This window comes from Phyllopteryx taeniolatus, chromosome 17 (assembly GCF_024500385.1).
Source record: "Phyllopteryx taeniolatus isolate TA_2022b chromosome 17, UOR_Ptae_1.2, whole genome shotgun sequence".
NCBI lineage: Eukaryota > Metazoa > Chordata > Actinopteri > Syngnathiformes > Syngnathidae > Phyllopteryx > Phyllopteryx taeniolatus.
The window spans coordinates 1,381,101-1,405,585 of record NC_084518.1 but is presented as its reverse complement, the minus strand read 5'-3'; the positions used below and the strand labels follow the sequence as shown (position 1 = coordinate 1,405,585).

The window sequence follows — 24,485 nt, the reverse complement described above, 5'->3', positions numbered from 1 at the left end:
GTGGCTTTGCACTTTTAATCGCTTGTCGTGGCTAGCTCACGTTAGCCTCGCGACGGACGCGTTCGTGTCTTGTCCTCCGACGTTGGGTGTATTTCACGCTTCGGGTGCTCGTCTGACTTGGTCCGCGGATGATGGGGACGGATGAGCAACTTTCCACAACAATTGACGAGTGCGTGGATCGAAGTGGTTTGTATCTGACGCTCGTTCCCCCGATTTCCACACTGCCGCGATCACTGTCCACCTTCTTCTGCTTCTTCTGCTGCTGCTGTTCCAAGACCTGGCAGAGTTGCATTCCTCTTCCCACCCTTTCTCGTCAAGCATTCTGAGCACAGAGGAAAATCAATCGCCAACAATCCGAAACCTTTATTGATCAACGTTTAAGATGAAGGGCTGTCGACATAAAACGTTTGCGTTGCCGGTCCCACCTCGTTTTAAGTATGAATACTGGACTGGAATTCTGCGTGATTCATCTGTGTGCGTGGTCACGTGAGGCGAGACGTTGTGACGTCACTGTCACGCGAGTGCACTGCTCGTTTTGAAACGTCCGAGTTGATGGTGCAAATGCAAGACACACGCCTTAGTCGATTGGCTTTCCGCTCAATTCTTCGTTCTAACGAGACGTTGCGGACGTCCAGCATTGCGGGGAAAGCGAGCGAGCGAGCGAGCACGTTTGTCTCGTTGCACAAAAATTCGAGGGCCATCAAGACGTGCTTGGATGAACTTCAGCTTTTCTGCCAATAATTGAATGAAGAGTCAAACATAAATACATTGAGCACACTCGGACAGGACCTGCTGTAGACCACAGCTCACACCAGGACACACGCGCAGACTCACTGATGTCGCATGACACCTCACCAGGCCCCGCCTCTTTAAGGCACATATCTAACAGACCCTGCAATATTTTCTACACATTTTACATGTGCAATTCTTGTCCCTGGTCAAATCAAAGACATTTACCTGCAATTTAAAAAAGTTTGCTTTATTAAGTTTGAATGTGTTCAAAGCATCTGGGTGGAGTACAACTATTGAAAAAGATGTTTTTATACGATCTCTCTAGCTCCCGATTTTCACCTGTTGCGGGTCGGCATTTGCTCTTGTTATCTGCTTGCCGCACAGCCCGCGTGCCCGTTCGACTTTGGCCCCGTCGTCATCGGTCAACGCGTCTCGCAAATGATCCCGAGTCCACATTCGAGTCACAGTCCGCGCTCGCAGCTATTGCACAACTCGCATGTATTCCTAACAAGATGATGTATGGCCACACACGTTTTTAGGGCCGCCGTGGACGACTACAACTCGCTAGTTTTGACCGTGTCGCGATGTGACGTTTCCAAAAGGAGTCACGTGTTTGTTTGTTTGTTTGTTTTTTTGTTTCCAGTGGGGAAGACCTCGCTGATCACCAGGTTCATGTACGACAGCTTCGACAACACTTACCAAGTGAGGCCAATGTTGACACACGTAATGTTTAATATTCCAGCTTAACGAACAACATGTGCATCGTGTTTCAGGCCACGATAGGAATCGATTTCCTGTCGAAAACCATGTACCTCGAAGACAGAACAGTAAGTTTTATTTTTTGGGTTGATGACTGCTATTGTTTAGATTTTGAGTCATTTTGATGGAATTATGTGTTGGGTAAAAAAAAAATAATAATAATACTAAATAAAACACATACAGCATTTGTTTGGCCCTTTAAGTGTGAACTGGCTGCTGAACCTCAAATCAAAGTCATGACTTGATCGCAGCGGGCAGGCGGAGGACAAGCGGAGAGCGGATTCATGTATTTGCGCGTCCTCGCGCCCTCCTTCCCGTTGGCCCGTTTGCTTTTCATTTTTTGACTTCATGTCTCGAGTTTCCATACGTGATCTTTGTTCCCCCGTTCCCGTCCTGCCCTCCAGATCAGGTTGCAGCTGTGGGATACGGCAGGCCAAGAGCGATTTCGTAGCCTCATCCCGAGTTACATCAGAGACTCCGCCGCCGCCGTCGTAGTGTACGACATCACAAGTAGGCGGCAATTCTTTTCAGACGCTTATTCTTTGGCCCTAGTCACATTCTGCTCACTGAAATTCTTTTCTTTTCTCTTCTCATCGCCAGATGTCAACTCCTTCCAGCAAACCACCAAATGGATCGACGACGTGAGAACGGAGCGGGGAAGCGACGTCATCATCATGCTGGTGGGAAACAAGACGGACCTTGCAGACAAAAGGTCATTTGAAATCTCTTCTTCCGGCCGCACTAATGAAGGCGTCGACCGTTGCCGCCTCAACGTCAACGCCGAGCGGTTCCGAGTTTCCGAGTGCAATGTCATATTTATTTTCCGTATCTGCTCTCATTCAGCGGTACCTTCATTCGGTCATTAAGAAACAAGAGCAAATATAATTGGGCTTATGTGTTTCAGAAAAATGTCATTCAATGCACAGGCACTGTTTAAAGTAACATTTAAATCCGCTTCTAATGTAAAATGTTAAACACACGCTTGAGTGCAGTGCTGAGGTCGAGACGGAAATCCAAACACGACCCAGCATTGATCACGGTCATATTAAGAAAAACGCAAAGGTTTCGTTGTTTACATTACTGAACAGATGGAAAAGGTTTTCAATAGCAGTTTTCAAACTTCATCACAGACAAATTTACAACTCTTCCACTATGCTAAGTGTCTGCGCAAGGCGATTGTTTTTAGCTTTTTAGGCTTCTTTTAAGGCCACTTGTCACATATTGCTTGGAAGTGTTTATTTTGTATTTATTCTTTCAAAGGGGGTCCTCAAAAATCGCTTGTCTTGCTGTCTTTGCATCCTGATTTCTGGTGGGTTTTCTGTTAATGCGATTGTGGTGTGATGTCCAACTTTATCTACCGCAGGCAAGTATCTATTGAGGAGGGGGAGCGGAAAGCCAAAGAACTAAATGTAATGTTTATTGAGACTAGTGCGAAAGCTGGCTACAACGTCAAGCAGGTAAGAACGAGAGCGAGCGTCGTGCTCGGCCGCCGACGCTGCCGCCTTGGCCGTCCGTGCCTTCAAAAGTTGCCGTGCCCCCCCCCCCCCCCCCCCCCCCCCCACCCCCGACCCCCGTCCGAGTCGCCCATCACAGTTGGCGAGAAACCAAAAGTATTCTTATTGTTATTGGATTCAACGCTTCCAAATTGACATTTCCTCCGCCGTGTTGTGGCGATGGTGAACTTTTTGGGCCTTGAGAAAAGGTGGCAGCAGGAGCAGGGATGAGCACGACTGCGACATTCATTTTGAAATATTCAATGTGTACTTTTTCCCCCTTTTCTCTGTCTGTCTGCGTCTGCTGCTGCTGTTGTTGTTGTTGTCTGTTTGCGTGCGCTGTGACTCATCACAGACAGATTTCCGCAGAGGAGGGCGAGCAGAGAGCGAAAGAGACGAATGTTCTGTTTATTGAAACGAGTGCAAAGACGGGCTACAATGTCAAACAGGTAGAGCGCGCGCGCGTACACGTGCGTTCGCGCCGTCCCGTGAGTGGCTTCGACCTCACACGCATGCGTGCCTTCAAACGTAACGTTGCCCCCCCCGGTGGTCGTAAACGGCCGTGGCCATTTATACTGAGCGTCTTTTGATGATGGTGAATCGCAATAAAAGCGGATCGCATTTGGGATCGCGCATGCTCGGATTGGCGTCAACATTTAACAGCTCGTTTTTCGTGTGTTGAGGTGCAAAAGCAAAGGTAAGTCATTGAAATGTGCACACGCCGTACGTAATAAATATCAAAAGATGCTCAGAGTTGACAATGGAGGAGCAGTCGGGGCAACGTTGACAAGTACGACGGTAATGCTGCGAGATTTAAGTCATTCAGTTCCAGTTGAAATATTCGGTTTGAAGAATAAGCCCGGATATCATTGTAATATAATATAATTACTGTTTTGAATTTTGTCTCCTATTTTTTGACTACAGTAGAAAACAGTACGCATTTATTCTTGAAATATGACTTTACATGACTTCGGTGTCGAAACATCCCAACTTTATTCTCGTAAACACGACTTTATCATATTGCGGCGTCAGTTTATCCTTGTGCGATTACGACTTCGCTCTCGTCACCTCGCGGGTTTATACTTGCCATTTTATTCTCGCAATATTTAGAAAATATTCTTTTGAGTGTGCGTCTAATACTCGTCCCACTCGACAGGACTGTTGCGCGCGGTCTGCGTGTTGCATGTTCAGAATCGTTCTTTGTCCTCATCAGTTAGTTGCCCCCGCGAGAGCTTGTGCTGAAGCGCTCGCTCGATCGTGCCGTTTGCGAGCCGCCGTGTTGCTTTTCTTCGGGTGCTTGTGCTTTCCTTGATTTTCTCATCTTAAAAAAAATAAAATAAAATTCCAAAAGCACCTGCTTGTCTCCCTCCCGCAGCTCTTCCGTCGCGTGGCCGCCGCCCTCCCCGGCATGGACAGCACACAGGACAAGAATAGAGAGGACAGTATCCTTTTGTGTGAGGCGCCGTCGTCACGCTCGTCTCGAGCAAAAAAATCTTTTACGCCCGAATTTTTGGAAAGCGCATCCGCAGCTGCCGAGGGGCCGAAGAGCTTTCGGAGAGGCGCTAGTAGTTTCCTTCTTTTTTTTTTTCTTTTTTTTTTTTTTAACCCTCACGGCTTCCCAAAAACTGACAAGTTAGCTTCATTGAAAACTAGAAGCGTGAACGGTTGTTGGTTGACCACCCACTTCTAGTGTGCCAATTTTTCTTATAGATTTGATGTACTTTTTACAGTTTACAGCGGTGTAGATTTGAACTATCACACTGAGAGCAGTTGTAGAAATATTTTGCCTCTCGTCACTTTCTAAAGTAAGCACAATATTTGAAAGACCTCAGCTCTCAGTATGACGCGGTCCGGTTTTATCGCTTGTAACTATAACCGCCGTCGCCAACCGAAGTGAGAATAATTACCTCGGAGGATTTGGATTAAAACGCGCAGACGTTACCAATGCAACCGAGCCCCGATCTCTACGAATCAGAATAGAACCCCAACAAATGTGAGGTCCCCTAACTGGTGCCCCCTTCAGTGATCGACATCAAGCTGGAGAAGCCGCCGGAGCAGCCCGCCAGCGAGGGCGGCTGCGCCTGCTAGTGGCCGCGCGTCAGCGCCTGGGAAACGGGCAAATCTTACCGGGCTCGTCTGTCTGCATCTGTCCCCTTCGCTACATCCGCCTGACTCGCCGACACCGAGGAGCCGCGTCGAACCTCTCGGATCCCATTTCTTGCACCGCTGCGCACGAACGTGAAAACGTTTCCGCCGCTTGGGCTCGGACGTCTCGGCTGAGCCGTCTGCGCTGTCCTTTCCGTTGGGACGGCGAAGGTGTCGCGAGCGGGATGAGACGTGGCGGCATTCGTTACAGTAAACATGACTTTTGGAACCAAATGGCAAATATGGGTATCAAGGCATCGAATGGAATTAACATGTAAAATCAATAAAGAGCCTGGCGTTCACAGCATCAAGTGCAACGTGGACATGTTAACGTGACCTCGCGAGGATTCTTTCGTCATTTGTGTTATCGCCGAACTACTCTCCTGTGACGTGGAAATGATTGCACTCAAAGCAAACCCCGGCGCCATTATCGACACGCCGAACCAAACTTTGCCAGCGAGGTCAGCCAGCTCCTGATAATTCCCAGCATGTCACGAAAAGCACACGCACACACACAAATTCGTCCTCACGGCACCTCACCTTTGACCGTCCTCACGCGTTTGAATGTTTTCCTTCTCTTCTCTTGGTTTCTATCTTTTCTCATATTGTTTAGATGATAGTGTTTTGATAGATTTTCTCATATATACAAAGTCATTCTTCTAAAATGAGAAGCGGAGATGCAGTGCGCGTTTCAAAGTAAAACGAGGGCTTCCTTTCTAGTTCGGTTGGTTCAAGACTTCCTTTTTGCTCGTTTTAATTTTGGTGTTGATCTTTTTGTTAGTGATTTAATTGAATCCACAACGACTTGGTATATTTATTTCTACTGGGCGTATATTTCTTTTTTTTTTTTTTCCTGACTTAAAATTCTTGATATGCTAACAAAAATGTTCCTGTATCTAGCTCACCATTAACAGAGGAAAATGTCTGTCAAACATGTTTCGTCTCGCACTGCTAAATTGTTTTTCATTGTGCAATTTTAGTTTGTGTCGACATCTGGAGGCAGTTCTAGACCATAGTTTCTGTTTGAAATTGATTTCAATGAAAAAATCAAATAAAATGAACTTGTTACCGCTGTTGCGATTCACTCCCTCATTTAGTTTAGGATGTTTGCAAATGCATGCATTGAAGTGAACTTGGGAGTTCAATCCCAAAAGTGAAACTTTCGAAATGATGTAGATCTGTGACTTTTGAGTTTGAATTTACATTTCGAACATTCAGTAAAATCAAACCGTAAAAAAAATGGTGTCACGTGACTGATGTCCGTTAACTTGATTGGCTGGACGTCGGACGGACTCGCTTATCCGGATGTTTTAACTTTTGGTTGTTGGTTTTTTTTTTTGGCCATCTGAGTTTGATTTTACACCGGATTCTTTTTTTAGATGTTGATTTTTTTTTTTTTTCCATGGTTTCAAAATTCAAAGTTTGACTTTAATGCGAAGAAACAATGTGAAATTCAAAGTCACATATGGCAAAGATATACTTAAAAATGTCATTACATTTTTTGATGATAGCTTACAGCGAACAAAAAAAAAAAAAAATCATCTCAAGAAATTCCTGTTTGATGAATCCGTACGAGTTTCACTTTTCAACTCTTCGACGTGTACATTGCACATGCCTAAAATATAATTTGTTAACTCGCCCATATGTGGAAGTAGTTCGGTAATCCTCAACTACTTTTAAAATTCTACCTCAAATCAATTTCCTTGAGGCTATGTTCGGGTCTACCCTTCATTGACGGTCCCTGGACTGGTCGGTTGCCCGTAGCGACCGAGGTAAACATGACCTTGTTTTGTGCTACGAGCGCTCGTTGCTTCGTACCTCGGTCACTCGAAACGTCAGGCGTCCGACGCTATATCTTATCTTTCGCGTAAATTGTTTTCAAATCACGAGCTGTAATAAACGTCATTTATGTCATCAGGATTTAAATTCCTTTGATGCGACCTGGACCTCAAAAACATTTTATTTTCTGTGTGTGATCATTAGTCACGTGTTTTTGTGACTGCGACATTGTCACGAGGATCGAAGAGCCGGTCGTGGCGTGGAATTAGAGCGCGTTAATATCCCACTACGATTGATTCGCTTCATTTTTGGCTTTATTTTCCATTTTTACTCCTAAAGAAAACAACAACAACAACACCACCTGCCGACCAAGCATTCGACGTTGCGATGTGCAGCGAGTACTACGACAAGCTTGAAATCAACAGAAATGCGACAGACGCAGACGTCAAAAAGGCGTAAGTCTACCTAGCAACAAGCGCGTAATCAACCGGTCACGCCAGGATGGATGCATCATTTGTGTTCTCTTGTTCGCTTGTTTTGCAGGTATCGACGTCTGTCACTCAAGTTTCATCCGAGCAGCAACAAACAACCTGAAAGTGCTGAGAAATTTTACCAGCTGGGTGAAGCCTACGATGTTTTGAGTGACCGTAAGCGTATTCCTCATGAGTTACTTTTATCATATAACAGTACATACATTACTGTTACGCTAGTTTTTTTTCCACATGATGATTGCTCTTTTTTTTTTTTTACCCCTTTGTGTTCTGTTTTGCACAATCATTCTCATTCGCCGGCCACAACGTTAGCTATTCAATGTACATTTCAATACATTTGAGTGTGGGGAAAAATTCATTTGACTTCAATTCGTAAAGTGAAACTCATATCCCATATATTCATTAGCCAAAGAATGAAATACTTTTCAGTTATTTGTCATGTCTTTTTCATGGTTATGTAATTTTCCAGTTATTTGAAATGGGCTTCATGTTGGGTATAAGTGTGTGTGTGTATATATATATATATATATACATAGATAGATAGATAGATAGATATATTCCTCTGTTTAGTGAGTCTATATAAAGTCTCACTTTGTAAATCGAACTCTTGAAATAAATGACATTTTCCATCTAAATGTGTGTTAGTGAGCACTTGTCCTTTGCATCCTCCTGACAGGTTTTCCTTATCAAGATCCTGATTCCATGGCGTGACTATCGCGCACGTGCGCCTTAGATGGCCGTTAAAATCTGCTTTACGCGTGTGGCGATATTGTTCTGACCGCTCAGCGTTTGTTTATGCCGTGACAGCTCGCAAAAAGGCAACGTACGACAAGTTTGGAGTGGAGGGCCTGAAAGGCGGAATCCCTTACGAGTTCGGCAGCGGCGGCGCTTGGTCGTCCAAATACGTCTACCACGGCAATCCAGACAAAACCTTCCGACAGTTTTTTGGCAGTGACAACCCGTTTGCAGGTAGCGCGCAAATGTTTGGTGATGAAACAGAACTTTGATCGTGCAATGATTTGTGTCTTTTTGTCTCTTATCAGACTTCTACACCAACGACATCCCCCTGCTGCTGGGCGGCCTGCTCCCAGAGGAGGTCAAGACGCAAGATCCCCCCATCGAGAGAGATCTTCATTTGTCCCTGGATGACCTCTTCCACGGTTGCACTAAAAAAATCAAGATTTCTCGAAGGGTCGGTCGGTCGCTTTGCGATGCACGTTCATCTATCTAGCTGTTGTTCTAAGTTCAAAAGAAACACTGAGATTTGCGATGCCACTCCCAGGTCATGAACGACGATGGCTACACGTCGGGTATTAAGGATAAGATTCTGTCTATCGATGTAAAACCCGGATGGAAAGAAGGCACGAAGGTGATTTTCTCCAAAGAGGGCGATCAGGTAAGAGAACAACGGATTCACACAGGACTCCGCTTGTGCGCGCGGCGCCGACTTGAGACATTTCACGCCCCTAAAGCAAATCGCCGATGAGGGAGGAAGCCGCGAGAAAATATCGGAATTTTCCTTGACCGGATAATGGTCGTCGTCTCGATTTTGTGACCCGCAGGGCCCGAACAAGATCCCCGCAGATATCGTGTTCATAGTGCGACAGAAGATTCACCCCCAGTTCAAAAGGCAAAACAATGACTTGATCTACCAGGCCCAGATTTCACTGGCAATGGTGAGTCACGCTCAGAGGCAAGAACGAAAACTCCAGCTGCAACTTCTTCTCTTTGGCCAACAGGCCTTGACGGGCTGTTCTGTCAACGTGGAAACACTCGATGGCAGACTACTCAACGTTCCCATCAACGACATTGTGCAGTAAGTCTTTTTTGCGCTTTCGATTGCGCTTGAAGTGTTTCCCAGCCTTTTAGTCAGCAAGAGCAAGTTTTATGGAAAAATAAAAATCTCATTGCACAAACGAATTTTACAAAAAGTCTATACTATACACTGAAATATCTCGTTCAAATCTGAACATGAACGGCAACTGGTGGCTACGCGGGTGAACTGTGCCGTCTGCCATCTGGCGGAAGAACATTTGATCGTTCGGCCTGTCAATATACGTCGGTGGCACTGATAGATGAACAAGAAAATCCCTTATAGTAAGGAAATAATGAGGACTCTTATTGGGCTGAAATAAAACAAAACCGAACGCGCGGTACGTGGCACACGGGCCCTATTTTGCTCACCCCCGGTGGAGTAAGTAGAACTCAGATCTCAGAGGATCTTTACGAAGGCCGTATCCCTTTTCTCAAATTTGCAGCTTCACCTACCAAAAAGTGGTGACTGGCGAGGGGATGCCGCTCTCCCACAATCCTTTGCAGCGAGGAAACCTCATCCTTATTTTTGGCATCCAGTTTCCTGAGAGGCTCTCCCCGGACAGGAAGGATCTCATCAAACAAGCTCTACTTTTTAAAAATTGATCACATGTGGCCACATTTTTTTTTTTTTTTTTGCCATCACGGAGCAAAGGAGAGAAATGTAAGTCCCTTACGCTACCGCACAACGACAATGCTGAGTCCTGCTGACGGCGTTTTGCACAGCGCACCAAATGAGATCCATATGTTCTGGCCGTGAAAGCTTTTTTGCGTCCTTCCCGTTCCTTCAGCACCTCCTCACACATCCGCGCGCCACCGCACTCTTGTTGTTCTACATTTATTTCGTAAACACGTTGGTTTGAAGCAAACATCTGGTTTTGACTTTGCTCAGTAATTGTGGTTGCATTCCAGTGGTGTAAAACTAAGGTCACCAAAATATTGGAAAGATTTCTCACACGTGCTTGTGTACCTAATCATTTGAGCCGTGAGTGTAAATCCCGTAAAGTTGACAAGTTGATTGACGATCCGGTTTCGTTTCAAGTGAGAGAACCAAAAAAAAAAAAAAAAAGAAAAAAGTATGAATTGTTGATAGACAATAGAAAAGCAAATCACACCCTTCAACAACAGACATTTGCAAAAATGTTACTTTATTTGTTTTGTTTCAGTTTTATGACATGTTTCTAATTTATCGACCAGCAACAAATGATTGTATTTAAGTGCATATCCTATAATTAACCGGGACCACATGACGGGCAAGCAAACACTGTAAACGCTCCAAAAACAAAACCGCCTCACATAAATTCAATGGCGTTGTTGACGTCTGGTTCAGTCTACTTATTGTAAATGCTCTCAATATTAAACGCAGTACAGCATCAGCACAATTTCCCACTTTATTGTTGTAAACTTAAACATCCTGCTTTAAAGCGGACCCCCAATTTGGATCCGTGTATTCCGGTACCCTTCGCACGCATCCGAGTGTACGACGGCCGCAACTGGATTCCGAAAGGCCGTCGCCGCCGTTCCCGAAGCAGAAATGAGCGCAAGAGGTCCGACTTGCGGCTGTGGCAAGTCCACGTTTGATCCGTCTTGAGTTGTGAGCGCAGGTGCCCCAAACCCCTTTTTCAAGTTCTCTTTGGGGCCTCTCGTGAGCGCAGTCAACGAAGCGCCCGTCACCACGCTGCGCCCGTGATAAAAACTTCAGCCTGTGCGGCTTCCTGCTTCAAAATGGCGACTCCCAGTATTGCGTTACGCCTCGCTTGATTTGCTCGTACGTGACGAACATGACGATGTTCCAGGAGCCCAGTCGCAGGAAAGAAGGCGTAAACCTGGCGGAGGAACAACGACGGACACTTGTGTTTGTTACTGATGGCTGCCGTGCTACGAAAGTGGTGCCTTCAGAAACAAACAAAAAACAATCGTAGTGTGTATTTTAAGGACGAAAAATAGCACTCTATGATGATGACCAGACCAGACAGATAACTGCACCGGAGGCTCGGCCCCTCTCGCGGCTTCTCGGTACGGCAGTATTGTCCGTCATTCTACGCCGAAGATCAAGAATATATGCCTGCGGGTATTGTCACATGGTCTGTCCACGTGTGTTTGAAGTACTTGGTCGGGTGGCTCGTACGATCTCAAGGCATCACTTTCGGAATACACAACAGGTCAGTAGTTACCCTTTGTAAAAGGCCGCGGGCCCTTCGTTCTTCATCATGGTGAGAGCGCAGCCGACGGCGCCGCCGTACCGGTTGGCGCCTGAATTCATGAAGCGCGTTTTGACCACGTCCACGGGCGACGCCACCATCGTGGTGCAGAAGCCCGCGCCGAAGGCAGCTGTGAAATGGCACGGCAGGTTGTCTGCAAGGCAGCCAAAGCCATTAGCGGCCCGCGGATGACGCGGTAATTAGCTGCTTAGCATTAGCCCCATTCAATACACTGCATGTTGAGTAAACTTTTGATTCCAAACCACAAATTGTCATCTACAGACGCACATTTGTGTATAAAAGCGCAACCATTTTGTTACAAACGTCAAGAAAGTCTTAAATGTAACAATAAACAAACAGAAAAAAAGAGCACGGCGCAGTTTGGCTTCTGCTTGTCCGCACGGCGGCGCTCTTGTAAAAACCAAAACTAAATTGTACTCGAGCGCTTCCTGCTTCTGATGAGCTCACCTGTCATTAAGTTATACTTCAGGATGACCTCCTTAATGACGTCATAGGTCACCAGCTCCGCACAGTTGACGATGGCGTTACGGGCGATGTTGGGCACGCACCCTGCAAGAAAGCAAACTGGATGCCGACTCGGGAAGCCGCGGAAATGATAATTTTTTGTTTTTTTTTCCGGCGCGGTACGAATACCTTTCCAAAGGCCTCGTATCCCCTCGTCCCGGGCGATGGTCTTGTAAGCGTCCAGAGTGCCGTTGTATCTCCTCGTGCCGTCGGACAGGCGCGCCTGGGCTTGAAAGCGCACCTTCACCACGTCGGTGGGTTGTGCGAAAGCCACGGCCATGGCGCCGGTGGTGCAGCCCGCCATGAGCCTGGTGACGATGCCCGAACCTTTGCGACACGTGCGCGCGCCTGTTACTCTCGAGGACGCCTTCGTCAAATGAGCAAATTCTCCCGGGCCGCGATTCGGGATACTCACTCTCAGCGCCTCGAGTGTAGAATTGCTTCATGGAGTCGTAGAGACCGATTCGTACGGAGGCGAAGCTCATCTGCCTCTGCAGTCCTGCCACCAGTCCGTTGTAAAGACTCGCGGGGCCCTCGGTGCGCACCATCGTGCTGATGGTGCCAAACACCCCGCGGTATCGCCTCGCATTGGCACCCTCAGCTTTCGGAGCCTCGCCTTGAACCTGAAGAACCGCAGGGTCGCAGGCACATTGAACGGGATTCATTTTTATCCGGCGGCGCGTGAGCAAGCGCTTAGCGCGTCCGCCTCGCAGTTCGGAGGGTCGGGTTTCAAATCTCAGTTGCGGCTTTCCTGTGTGCAGTTTGTACGTCGCAAACAGAGGTTACACAGGTTCATTGCCACCGAGTAGAAGAGAATTGAATTGTTCTTCCCGTCGGTATACGTCACTGGCATTGATCGATAAACGAAGATACTGTACATCGGGCGTGTGCACAGACATTTTGGGGGGCAGGTGCTCAAGCCCCACAAAAAGCTCACCGTTGCCAAAATGATTCACACAATGAAGAAACTGTTGTATATATTAACCTACATACGGTCAAACATTCAATAATACAGCTGTTAACAATGGAGGTGACTAATAACAAACGTCAGGTTTTTGAAAATGAAGGGGGTGCCAAAGTACAATTCTCCCAAGGACTCAAATAAATGCCCCACGGTTATCAAAACATGTTGGGTGGAATTGAGGACAGAGACGGTAACTTTTTTTTTTTTTTTTTTAAATATTGATTGGGGAAAAAAGGGACTTCTGTCATCCAGGGCAGAAGGGTAGGTGCTTGAGGACCACTCCGGGTCCATGTGTGCATGTGCCTGCTGTACATTATGTGTAGTATATAAACCATTTGAGAGCAATTGTGTGAAATTGTGAAACTTCACACGGCACACCTGCCGATCTCTCACAGCGCAGCGGTCGGGAATCGGCGGTCTAAATCATCCCACCTGCAGTCGGACTTTGGCCGTGTCCAGCGGGAAGGTCACCAGGTCAGCTACGCAGGCCGCCGCGCCAGCGCCAAAGAACTTGACCGTCGCCGAGGGCGGCGCCTCTCTGGTTGTCACCAAGACCATTTTTCCACCTGAGAAAGTGACAGGACGTGACTTGCGCACGCCGCAGAGCGGGGACGCCACAACTCGCTCGACCTATAACACCTCATCAATCAAGTCGCGCAACATCGCTGGGGTTGAGGAGAAAGAACTTTATTTGGTCACCAAAGTGGAAATGTATGCCGCGTGCGTCACGGCAACGCAGCAGGACCGCGTGATTTCTCCAAGCCAATCAGTGGGCAGAGGTACGGGAAGTTGTTTTCAAATAAAATGATGCAAATGTACTGGCACATCACTTAATGATAAATACATTTGGTCTTGTACTGTACTAAAGCCAACATTTTGGAAATCCGTTTAAAATTGTGGCACTATGCTTAAGCAATAGCTTGAGCAACATTTATGCCTGTAAAATAATGTCTTTTAAAAAATGGTCTTGTGGCTCATAGCTTGCCTTTGTTCTGGTAAATGTTCAACTTGAATTTTGCAAAATGATATTCCATCTGGTAATGACTTGATTTTTGTAACATTTGTATCCTCCCTCATTGATTCTGACACCACATGTATTCTTTTTAAAAAAAAGACCATAACACAGAAAAGATGACGAAATCAAGGAAGAATCTCTATTGTGGTCGTAAATTCCATCATTGGTTATCAATCTACATTCAAATGTATCAATCAACCCACCAGGCAAATCATTGTCAAATGAAACGAATCAGCTCGGAATCTTTTGCTATTTCGGCCATTAAAGCGAAGAGACTTTTCTTTTCCATGTTCCGTTGAAACTGCTTTTGATCTGGCTGAGACCCGGTTTGATACATATTCTGACCTCCCAACAACACGCCATCGATTTATCGAGTATTTTAATATTTGAACCGTCATCCACAGTTCCGTCGGCTCCAAGAAATGCATTGCAATGGAGTAGCTTGCCTTAGTTGTGTTCGGGTGCAGCAGCAAAGTGAAGCAACGACGGTGGAGGTGATCCGCGCGCGCGCGCGCTCGCTCGATCGCTGGCCGTTTGTGCGGCCGCCAAGCTGCTGCATTTATGGCCTTTTTGCACGTGACCCCCAGGCAGCTGCGTGACACGTTGCAGCCGCCTGTCGTGCGAGTGTCATGTTTGTCATGCTGCGAACGAGACCCGGCCAGGCGGGATACCCGAGCTCTTGTTGATCTTCATCACTGGCCCGCGGACTCTGCAAACGCATTCCGCTCATGCCGAACCGCATCGACGTCATCACTTGTTGCGCTGTCTATTATGTGATCCTCACGTGTGTTCTCCAGTGAGTTCATGGAACATGCGGTCCTTTGTGTGTCTATTGGCTCACACTTATGGAATTCTGTAGGTGTTTTCGGAGGGACTCGCAGGAAGGCCGCGCCGGATAACAAGCGAGCCATAACATCCACCGGTGGTGGCAAAAGGACTCACACTCTGCACCGAAGTAGAACTATAGATCTTTATGGGGGAGAAAATGGAGTCAAAGTACTGATTAGCCCTGACGCAAATAGCGAAAATCTGACGCCCGCCCAAAAAGCTTTGTAGATGCCCCAAGATGGCAGTAAAGCAGTCCCCCCCGCCCCCCCTTTCTATTAGACAAGGCTATGGCCTGACTAAATGAAGCTCCTCCCCTCACTTCAACTTCAACATTGCTCCTGGCCCCAAGATAGCAAAAATGGCACCAAAGCATGTTTTGACATTAGACATGGCTTTGGCCTAAGCACAAAAACAGCAATTGGGTGAATTTTCACGGGTCACGCTTTCTCGCCAATCCGTGTACGGCATTCTGTATGCAATCAATCAACCGAGCATCTGCACACCGCTCCTGTCTGGAGAAGGGAGACGCTTTCAAGGCACTGTCGGATGATGGGAGGCCGCCTGCCCGCAGACGCGTGACTTTGCGTGGCTTCTTTGGGCCCGCTGACGTCGCCGGTCACGAGGAGGCCCCCGTGCGAAACATTCCCCCTAAATATTGAACACGAGCCTCGGTGTTCCATGCTGCTTATAAAACGACCACATTTCTAGATCCTGGACTATATACACTTCAAAAGCACTCCTGCTTGTCTTTTTATCCACTGAGTCGTTTAGATTTGTGATACGCTGGCAAATAAAGTCTTGTAGGCTAAAGTGCGAAGGAAAGCAGGATGAGCACTTTACCCCAGTTAAGTTATCTAACATGAACCTCTCTCCACTTCCCTGGCAATCTAAAAGGACTCTCACGCAGCACAGACGGCCGTAAACACCTCCCGGCTGTTCCGGCTCCAACCAGATCGGGGTGACCTCACACACGCTCCTTGCAAAATGAAAGCGGGCCCGCTCGCTTTCCATGCTGCGCTCCGTTGCGCTTGGAATACCTCCGAGTGTGCGTGAGCGCAGTGCACACAGCTGATCGCCGCCGCGCTATAAATAAGGCCCGCGCCTATTGATAAAGTCAGACGCCGCTGAATGTAAACGTTTCTGCAGCGCGCGAGTATGCTTCATTCTTCGCTGACCCGTTCACCTGCCGCCCTGTTTGCAAGGCAAATTAGTTGACTGTTATGAGATGAAGAAAGCAACCCTTGAAAACAATGAATATGTCTTTTCACCTCCAATTTAGCAACTTTACTTGAATGTACAGAGGAAAAAATGTAAGATTTGCTCGAATATAAGGCCTTCAAAAGCCACAAAGACACTGTAAGATGTACTCTCTGTATCGTGTCGTCATATCGCGTGACTGCAAGCACAATGACTGGAAGCTAACCCATTGTACCCGTTTACCCACCTACAGTACTGACCGACCTAAATAAAATTCTAATATGTTAGTTTTAAACATTTTAATCTTGTGCAACTGAAGTACATGTTGGAATTCCTAACATTCAAATGACTCATCTGTGTACTTTTTATTTTATTTTGGGTGCAGTACATTTTATTTAATGTTGGTCGTCATGGTGGTACTTGGAGAGCTGCGTATCTTTTATTTTATTTTTATTTTATTTATTTTTTAGGTAATACTTAGTGTAAAAAGTTGGAGAACCACAGGATGAGAAGAACGTGAAACTTTGTTTCTTGTTGTTGACACTAATAGACACTGGGTGGCAGCAACACATCAGCACAAACGCAGGAAGACGAAGAAGAGAATTAGCCTTGCTAGCCTGCTAGCCGTTAGCCTGTGGCGCTTGAAATGCAGCAGCAGTGAGCGGCTGTCGGCTGTGTCATGTCCGCCTAGCGTCGGTGCAGCTGTCGAAGCAAACTCCCATGCAGCGCGCGAGGCAAGATGGAGAAACAGTTGCATTTAAACCTGTTAGCTTCCAGGCCGCCCGTGCCGGCTGGCTTGCAGTCCAGCTCCAAAACGAAGATGGGGTGAGTGCATCGCTTAGCATCACGTTAGCACGCCGTCAACTCTATTGGGCTTTTAAGTGCCTCATTTGACTGTAGTACAACAACCGGCGATGGTGTCAAACGACTAAATCGGCCTGCGGACCGGCTCGCAGCGATGTTGTCAAAGAGTTTCAAATGGACCAGTTTTAAGACGCTACGACGACCTGACAGCTTAGCGAGAAGCGGTTTGCTTGGACTTAGTTCCGGTTTTTCAAGAGAGCCTTTCTAGACCCGAGACGACAACACTTGTGCCAGGATGTGATGACAAAGAGGAGCTGCTCACAGACTCTTTGGAATCGGCAGAATTGTCGCTACTATGGCGCTTCATAATACTGCGACAACAGTAGGTGCACGAAAAAGTTAGCTGGATGTCTGCAGACATTGGTCGTGGTTAGTGCGTCACACAAACAATTATCTGCCTGGGAAAAGTATGTGAGCGCTTGGCATTCATAACTGGTTGACCCTTGACCCGTTGTCAGAAATAACCTCATATCTGACCTGCAGAGCCATCAGGAGGAATTTTGGACCGTTCCTCGGTACAAGTTTTAGGCAATATTCTTTTATGGGACGTGTGGCGTGACAGGGCACCAAACGTTTGTGCTGGGCCGCACGAGTGCAACCGGTGCAAAATGTTCGTCCTCTTGCATCACGCGTCTTCTGTAGCAAAAGCGCAGAACTTTTTCCATTTATAGACGATCTGTCGTAACGTGGGCCGATGAACATAAAGGCTTTTAAAGATCTGTTTATGATCTTAAGCCGTAATCTTGATTATTACTCATGCTGTTTGATTCATATTTGTTTTATTCATTCAGTTAAAAAAAACGTTAACAGCTAAAACATCCTGAAAAAGTCCACTCTAAATATATATGATTTTGTTTATTTCTTGGTATGAGAGTATTTTAATATTCCAATTAGGATAATCTGTGTAGAAAATGTTTTTTTTTTTTTTTTTTTTAAACCCAGGCCTGGACGAAGGAGAGATTTCACCCCGTTGTCCTGGAGTCAGTATTTTGAAACCATGGAAGATGTTGAAGTGGAGAATGAAAACGGCAAAGACATATCTTTTACTGCGTGTGCGCGCCTCCTGAAGAAATGTGTTAGAAATGCCGATTGCGAGCTATTCCTTGGAAGTGTTCTATTCCAACCAGCTCATACTTGGAAGCGCATCACGGTTCAGTCAACACAACGTCGATTGACGTGACTTGACACGTGTAGTTGTTGGGGGTACAAACGGCTTGACATCCTGTGCAGCGTTTCCTTGACGACACGGAACATTTTCAGAGTTTACTGCAGCGGAGCTCACGGTCCCGTGCTGCTCCTGCTCCACGGAGGCGGACACTCTGCTCTCTCCTGGGCTGTCTTCACGGTGAGCGTCATCGCTTTTGCTGTTATCGTGTCCTTGCACACATAACCGTTAACCATCCTAGTTGTTTTAAGCGTACGTCAAGCTGTTCCTACGTGTTTTACAGGCTGTCATTTACAGCAGGATTAACTGCAGGGTGGTAGCTGTGGACCTTCGAGCTCATGGTAAGTGATAGTTAACAAACGTTGCTCTGGCCATGACACGAGAAGTTTATGTTGACGTGCTTCCACCATAATTCAGAACAGACAATTTTTATTTTCATTTTCAATTTCCACCCCCAAAAATTAATCTGCAGTTGTTTGGGCGCCTGGAACTACTTTGAATGTGCATCACCACCACCACCTATAGGGCAGTAGTGTAACTTCAACAAATCAGTCGCAATTTAGTATAGTTGAACTGTAAGCTTACGGGAACCTCCGTTTATTGAGCGGGATACGTTCCTCATGCGCCCGCAAATAACCGAACATCCACAGTATAAAGAGCATATACAAACCTATTTTTTTTGTAGTTTTACCTCTCTCACTGGAGAGACTTTTGAAAGTATTCCTTCGCATCCGTTCTCACGCTCTCATCCATACTGTTCTCCAAATAGAGGCAAAGTGTGCTTGCTTGAAATTGTTCATTTGTCACTCCCAGTGGAAGTTTACCAGACAACTGGCACGTGAAGCAAAAGAGAATGAAACATTGTATACTTAAAACAACAAAATGTTCAACCAAACCACGTAATTTCATTTAGCAAAAGGCTGCTTGCTTACATATATAATCCAATATGCCACAGATGGGCTGCGGGAAATATGCATCGATGTTAGGCGAACCTTGGAACGACTGCTATTTTAACAAAGCACTTTGTTCATGTGCATCCTGCAGGTGACTCCAAAGTGAGAAATTCAGAAGATCTTTCTGCAGACACTATGGCCAAGTAAGTTGCTGGGTTTATTTGTTGAGTTGAGTCTTTTAGTTGTACTTCCTCTCAAACATTTCATTTTTTTAAAAAGTGACTTTTACAGCTTATGGGTCACATTTTTGTGGTGCAAAAAGATGTCAAATGATTTATCTTGGTCTTCTTTATTTTTTTGTGAATATATCACCCAAAATGGCATTTGAACAGGGGTGTGTAGATTTTTGTATACGCACGGTGATCTGAAGCCTTATTGAATAACTCTTAACATGATGTGTCATTGTTCGTGGATTTCCGAGCGTGCCGTACATCCGATACAATGTTAACGGCTTCTATTCTTTTCGAAGGGATATTGGCAAAGTAGCGGAGGCACTTTACGGAGACAACCCACCGCCGATCATGGTTATTGGGCACAGCATGGGCGGGGCCATAGCGGTTCACACCGCCGCTGCCAATCATATCCCTTCGTTGCTTGGCCTCTGCGTCATCGACGTTGTCGAGGGTAGGTTTTTTTGGGGGGGTGACAATTAGGGCGTTTTAAGCCTCAGCCAAAGATTGTTTTGGAATCTTAAACATGCATCATTTGGTTTCAAAGTCCATTTTGTAACCCACCGTGTGTCTTTTACATATTGTTTCTTCTCAGGTACGGCGATGGACGCTCTGAACAGCATGCAGAATTTCCTGAGAAGTAGGCCAAAAATGTTTAAATCGCTGGAAAATGCCATCGAGTGGAGGTAAGTCTGCTTCAGAATCTTCAGGAATTTCACGCGCGCACATTTTTCAAACAAATTTACAAGCTTCCTGTATTAGTGTGAAGAGTGGGCAGATCCGAAACATCGAGTCCGCACGGGTGTCGATGGGAGGCCAAGTGAAAAAGTCCGTACCGTTTATGACTACGTTGGCCAAATCAATACAAAGGTCAAGCGTCGGCGTCAGGTGCTAATACCTTCCGCTGCTCTGATATTGACAGATGCGAGGAGTCCACCAGGAGCCCAGTGGTCTCCACGAGCATCGGTGAAGGTATAATAGAAGAGGAGGAGGATGAAGTAGGGGAAGAAGAGTCCAACAAGAAAAGAATGAAGGAAGATGACCAGGAGGTTGTGTTACACCTGCAATCTGTCGAGACGTGATATCATATATTATTTTCTGCCCTACGCATCGGCACCGTTCCTCACACTGACGGTCCTGGCAATGTAGTCAGAAAAAAAATCACTATGGGGGAAACTGCATCATTGCCGTGAAAATCAAGCTAAACGTTGCTCTTTACTTGCATTTGTTCCTGTCGATGTTGTTGTGAGTGTGTGCATTAGCTATTCGTCAGGCTAAAGTTGGTATTTGTGAATTTATTTCCCTCAAACCCTTGACTGTGGCTTGTGCTTTAAACAGTTCCTTGTCTCCTCAAGCATTTTGGTGACTTGTGTGAGTTAAGATGACTCCTTAAGGTTTCTTTGTCTGCAGTTGACCTTACGCGAGTCATCGCTGCCACATTAAAATGGTAGAGCCATCTCTGATACAGAGATGTGACGTATAATAATCATTTAAAAAAAAAAAAAATTGTAACTTGTTTCAGACAAAGAAAGAAAGCATCTTCACGTGGCGAGTTGATTTGACAAAGACCGAAAAGTACTGGGAGGGCTGGTTTAAAGGCCTGTCTGCACTTTTTCTCACCTGCTCTGTGCCAAAACTGCTCCTGCTCGCAGGTTCGATCCCTCGCCTCACGAATATTTCTCGTCGTCGACGCCTTATTGTTTGGAATTCAAATGGCGACATTCTTTGTGCAGGGGTGGACAGGCTCGACAAAGATCTGACCATCGGGCAGATGCAAGGTGAACAGCTCAAATTGACATTTTGTGCGCATCAAGAAAAATCCCCCCATCTTGCGCTTGATGGTCTCTCTTTTGTCCTCAGGGAAGTTTCAGATGCAGGTCCTGCCTCAGTGCGGTCACGCCGTCCACGAGGACGCACCCGAAAAAGTCAGTCACAAGAACTTGAAGTTCAGTGTCGGCGTTATTATTCACTCGGCTGTTTTAATTGTTGTTGTTGTTGTTGTTGTCGTCGTCTCTTTCTTTCCAGGTAGCAGACGCTCTCGCGGCGTTCATGGTCCGCCACAAGTTCACTGACTTTAAAGAAGGATATATGTGGTAAGTGACTCTCCTTCCATATGTGAATTGAACGCGTTGTTATGGACTTGACACATTCTGGCGGTAAAAATGATGAAGAATCTCCATTTTGGAGCAAAACGCATGAAAGTCAGCTGGTCAAAATATATAAACTAATGTCAAATTTGTCTGATCTCCTTCTACAGTTAATTGAATATGTTGCCATAGAAGAACATTTTGAAGAATCATCATCATCATCATCATTGTACAACAGCAGATTACAGAGAATATAAAAAAAAACACTCATTATTTGTTTATGTAGATACTTTGCCTTTCAGCTTTGCCTTATTTTATTGTAAAAGAATAATTTGTTTCTTTGTGATGATTTTTTTTTTTTTTTTGATGTAAAATTCCTATGTTTTATTTTTGAGTGATGTGTTATGATTATAAAATGTGTTTGTATTGGCAAAAAAAAGATTGAGAGGGATTGAAAAGAAGTCACGTGTGCTTTTTGAACGTGTACAATTTAGCAATTGTCACGTAGCAAGATCGACACAGCTGATTTGTTTGCCGGTGTAAAGAAGAAACTTTTGCACGGTTCCAAAAAAAAAAAAAGTCCCGATTTGATCTCCGCACCATCTTCTGCCCCATGTAGGACATTGCTTTTTATCTTCAATCAAAACTTGTTCGTGCCGTTGCACTCCAAATGATTTCAACCCCATTGCAAATTAAGTTTGCAATGAAGCAACACCACGACGACAACCAACAATTGTTACCTATATTATTTTTTTGAAATGTATTAAAAGCCTATACAAATGGAAATACAGTTGAGTGCAACGCAATAGAGAAAATGTACATTTGATTTGTGTGTTTTGAATTGTTGCTGCTACTTTCGTGCATTAATTGAATCTCAAATAGCACAATGGCATCAGATGCACACAAACTACCGTGAACTTTTCTTTCATGTATTTCGTGAAATAAAATGAGCATTTAAATTGCTTATTGTGTCTGTTTACACGTTGGAAATCTTACTGTATTGCGCTCGGTCAAAACTTTTGAAACAGGCATATAGAGTTAATGGAAGTGGCTTTGAAAGGTTTTCTTAAATCTCATATGACAAGAGGTGTTGAGTTTCTCAATCAAATAATCCGAAAAGTGAAGACGAATGATTGGCCAACAGGTGTGAGTGCTTGTGGGTTAGCCCGTAAAACTGGTAAGCTAGCCGTTCCCGGCGTACGGCGCCTGGGGCCCGCCGCGCCATTTGGTGAAAGGTTGCCACAAGTTCAAAACCGAGCTCAAGGAACGCTGAGGCATTTACGGAATCCGTGGGCCCGATTATTCGGGTTCCCTCGCGGAACATCTTAGGTCAAAAACAGCACAGCTCAGCTTCTCGCTAGCAGATGTTATGGCTAGCCATGTTTTTTTTTTTTTTTTTAAGTCAAATTGAAATCGAGCAACGTCCAGAAGCATGAAAGCAATCTTCAGATGGAGCCAACGCAATCCCAAATGCCGTTTAGAATTTTTTTCTAGGATCATTATTCACACTATTCAAACGGCAAAAGATTTGGACCGATTTCGCAGTTCCAATCGTTCCGCCGAGCGCAGATGAGACACCGATTCGAAGCGTTTGAAAAGAACTTGAAATCAATCCCATCTTCTGAATCGCTCGTCCTCATTCGGGGTCACGGGCAGTGCCGGGCCAGAATCCGAACTCTGCTTGACTACAACTGCTCCGAGTGTAGCGCCATCATGCGACTCTATGAATTGTGTTCCTATCGTTGCTTGTGTTGTGTTCGACATCGGGATTTAAAAGTTCACATTCAAAAAGTAAGAAAATACAACTGCAAACAGTACATTTGTTGTAAAGACGTCAACCAGGTTAATTGCTTTTCTTTATTGTTATTATTATTGAACGCAGATGTGCAAATCTTCAACTACAAGACCAATTGAAAAAGCTATAAAAGAACAAACAAACAAACAAACAAACAAAAGATCCCAGCTGACTTTAGGCGAAACCTTGGAAAGATGGCTGCAGACTCTTTCGATCCCTGCTGTGCACAAATGCACTGAAACATTTTGAAATAGATGTCAATTTGTCGTCATACCTTCAATCTTGTCATATATATATATATATATATAATTTATTTTTTTTTATTACAAAAAAATGTGTGTGTGTGGGAACGAAATGTCAATTTCGTGCTTTATCCAGCAGGTGTCCTCAGTGGTAAACATTTGAATGTGATGGCTCTACATTGAGTCCTGAAACATCCCAGAATTGATATACCTTATTCTCCCCCCCCCCCCCCCCCCAGTTTAGATGAACACTTACAGGCTGTACGGCCAATTTGTGAGCGTAAACCGTGAGGGAGGTGTCAACAAAGGGAATGAAAAGAAGTTTCATTTCAGCGATCTTTACTGCGCCGCAAAGCCTCGAGCTCGCTCAAGGCCTCCTCGACCTCTGAGAAAGAGCACTTGAAGGCCTGGAAAACATTCCAGAGAGGCAGAAGTACCTGGTGACATAAAGGTTGTTGTCATGATCACAAGCGCCTTCACATCTCCCACTCAGAAATGTGCAATGACATTTGATTTCACCTTAACTCTCTCACCGGCTGATTCTTGACTAACGCACGAACGAGGCCCAAAAAGTGCAACATCCGAATTCTTGCATTTCAATCTCCTGCAACCGCCACCCATTGCACATTTGTGCTTTTAAACTTTAGAACTTCCCCCTTGTGTACTGAATCTCGTCTGCCACAAAGTGAAATGGAGCAAGCGATCATTTCCGATCCGCAATTTGCATTATGTTGATGCAGCAGACGTTCTCCGCTTCTTCTCGTTTGTTTTGTCTGGCGGGGGGCATTCCCAGCGTTGAAAGTCCCAAGTCCATAACAAGCTGCCGGAACAATGGCGTTGGCATGTGACGGTCAAGGCCACAACATGGAATGCACTAATGCGCCGACCTAACGAGTAATGGTGCGGCAATTACTCGCGAGCGTGGTCTCCCCCGACGGTTCTCCTTCAGACTCCGATGAAAGCGCTGACCTGGTTAGCTTTGTGTCAGCAGCAGCAGGAGGGGAGGGGAGGGCTGCACCCCCACCCCCACCCGCGTGCGGCCATCGTCAGCCTGCAGCCCTCCGCCCGACGTGCCCACCAACTTTGGTCATTCTCAGCGAAAACACAAATGTGCCTTTTTGAAGTGACGGAGGAGGAAAAGCTCGTCAATGCAACTAATGGCTTGTGGCTGATGTTGCAACAAGCCTCAATGGGACTAAAAGGGGGCGCGTGGAAAAGTCACAGCACCCGCGTGCAATTGGAAATGTGCCCCAGAAGACAGTCGACGC

At 45.8% G+C, this 24,485-nt stretch overlaps 3 protein-coding genes across 6 annotated transcripts; 2 read left to right on the top strand and 1 right to left on the bottom strand.

Annotated features, from left to right (window-relative positions):
- Positions 1–1,890: 1,890 nt before the first annotated feature.
- Positions 1,891–13,437, top strand: dnajb13 (DnaJ heat shock protein family (Hsp40) member B13). The gene is made up of 11 exons (XM_061752622.1): positions 1,891–2,001; positions 2,092–2,203; positions 7,248–7,363; positions 7,452–7,555; positions 8,207–8,368; positions 8,443–8,591; positions 8,682–8,795; positions 8,962–9,075; positions 9,139–9,215; positions 9,658–9,875; positions 13,297–13,437. The coding sequence occupies exons 2-10, from the start codon at positions 2,120–2,122 to the stop codon at positions 9,815–9,817; spliced, it is 1,080 nt and encodes a 359-aa protein (XP_061608606.1). The 5' UTR covers positions 1,891–2,001; positions 2,092–2,119; the 3' UTR covers positions 9,818–9,875; positions 13,297–13,437.
- On the bottom strand, positions 10,879–14,516 carry LOC133467589 (dicarboxylate carrier SLC25A8-like). Of its 2 annotated transcripts, none has more exons than XM_061752623.1 (7): positions 14,363–14,516; positions 13,334–13,467; positions 12,353–12,560; positions 12,067–12,264; positions 11,881–11,982; positions 11,386–11,566; positions 10,879–11,037 (listed from the first exon to the last, which is right to left on the bottom strand). In XM_061752623.1, the coding sequence occupies exons 2-7, from the start codon at positions 13,457–13,459 to the stop codon at positions 10,932–10,934; spliced, it is 921 nt and encodes a 306-aa protein (XP_061608607.1). In that variant the 5' UTR covers positions 13,460–13,467; positions 14,363–14,516; the 3' UTR covers positions 10,879–10,931. The 2 variants fall into 2 exon arrangements, with proteins under 2 accessions (XP_061608607.1, XP_061608608.1); XM_061752624.1 differs by having other exon boundaries at positions 11,386–11,542.
- Positions 14,517–16,520: 2,004 nt separating this feature from the next.
- ppme1 (protein phosphatase methylesterase 1) lies at positions 16,521–22,143 on the top strand. 3 transcript variants are annotated; one of them, XM_061752620.1, is made up of 14 exons: positions 16,521–16,766; positions 17,748–17,843; positions 18,060–18,150; positions 18,254–18,311; positions 19,015–19,066; positions 19,393–19,547; positions 19,689–19,779; positions 19,856–19,921; positions 20,016–20,142; positions 20,616–20,745; positions 20,827–20,871; positions 20,954–21,018; positions 21,119–21,186; positions 21,351–22,143. In XM_061752620.1, exons 1-14 carry the CDS (start codon positions 16,681–16,683, stop codon positions 21,352–21,354), a joined length of 1,134 nt encoding a protein of 377 aa, XP_061608604.1. In that variant the 5' UTR covers positions 16,521–16,680; the 3' UTR covers positions 21,355–22,143. The 3 variants fall into 3 exon arrangements, with proteins under 3 accessions (XP_061608604.1, XP_061608603.1, XP_061608605.1); XM_061752619.1 differs by having other exon boundaries at positions 20,827–21,018; XM_061752621.1 differs by lacking the exon at positions 16,521–16,766 and adding an exon at positions 16,797–17,127 and having other exon boundaries at positions 20,827–21,018.
- Positions 22,144–24,485: the final 2,342 nt, after the last annotated feature.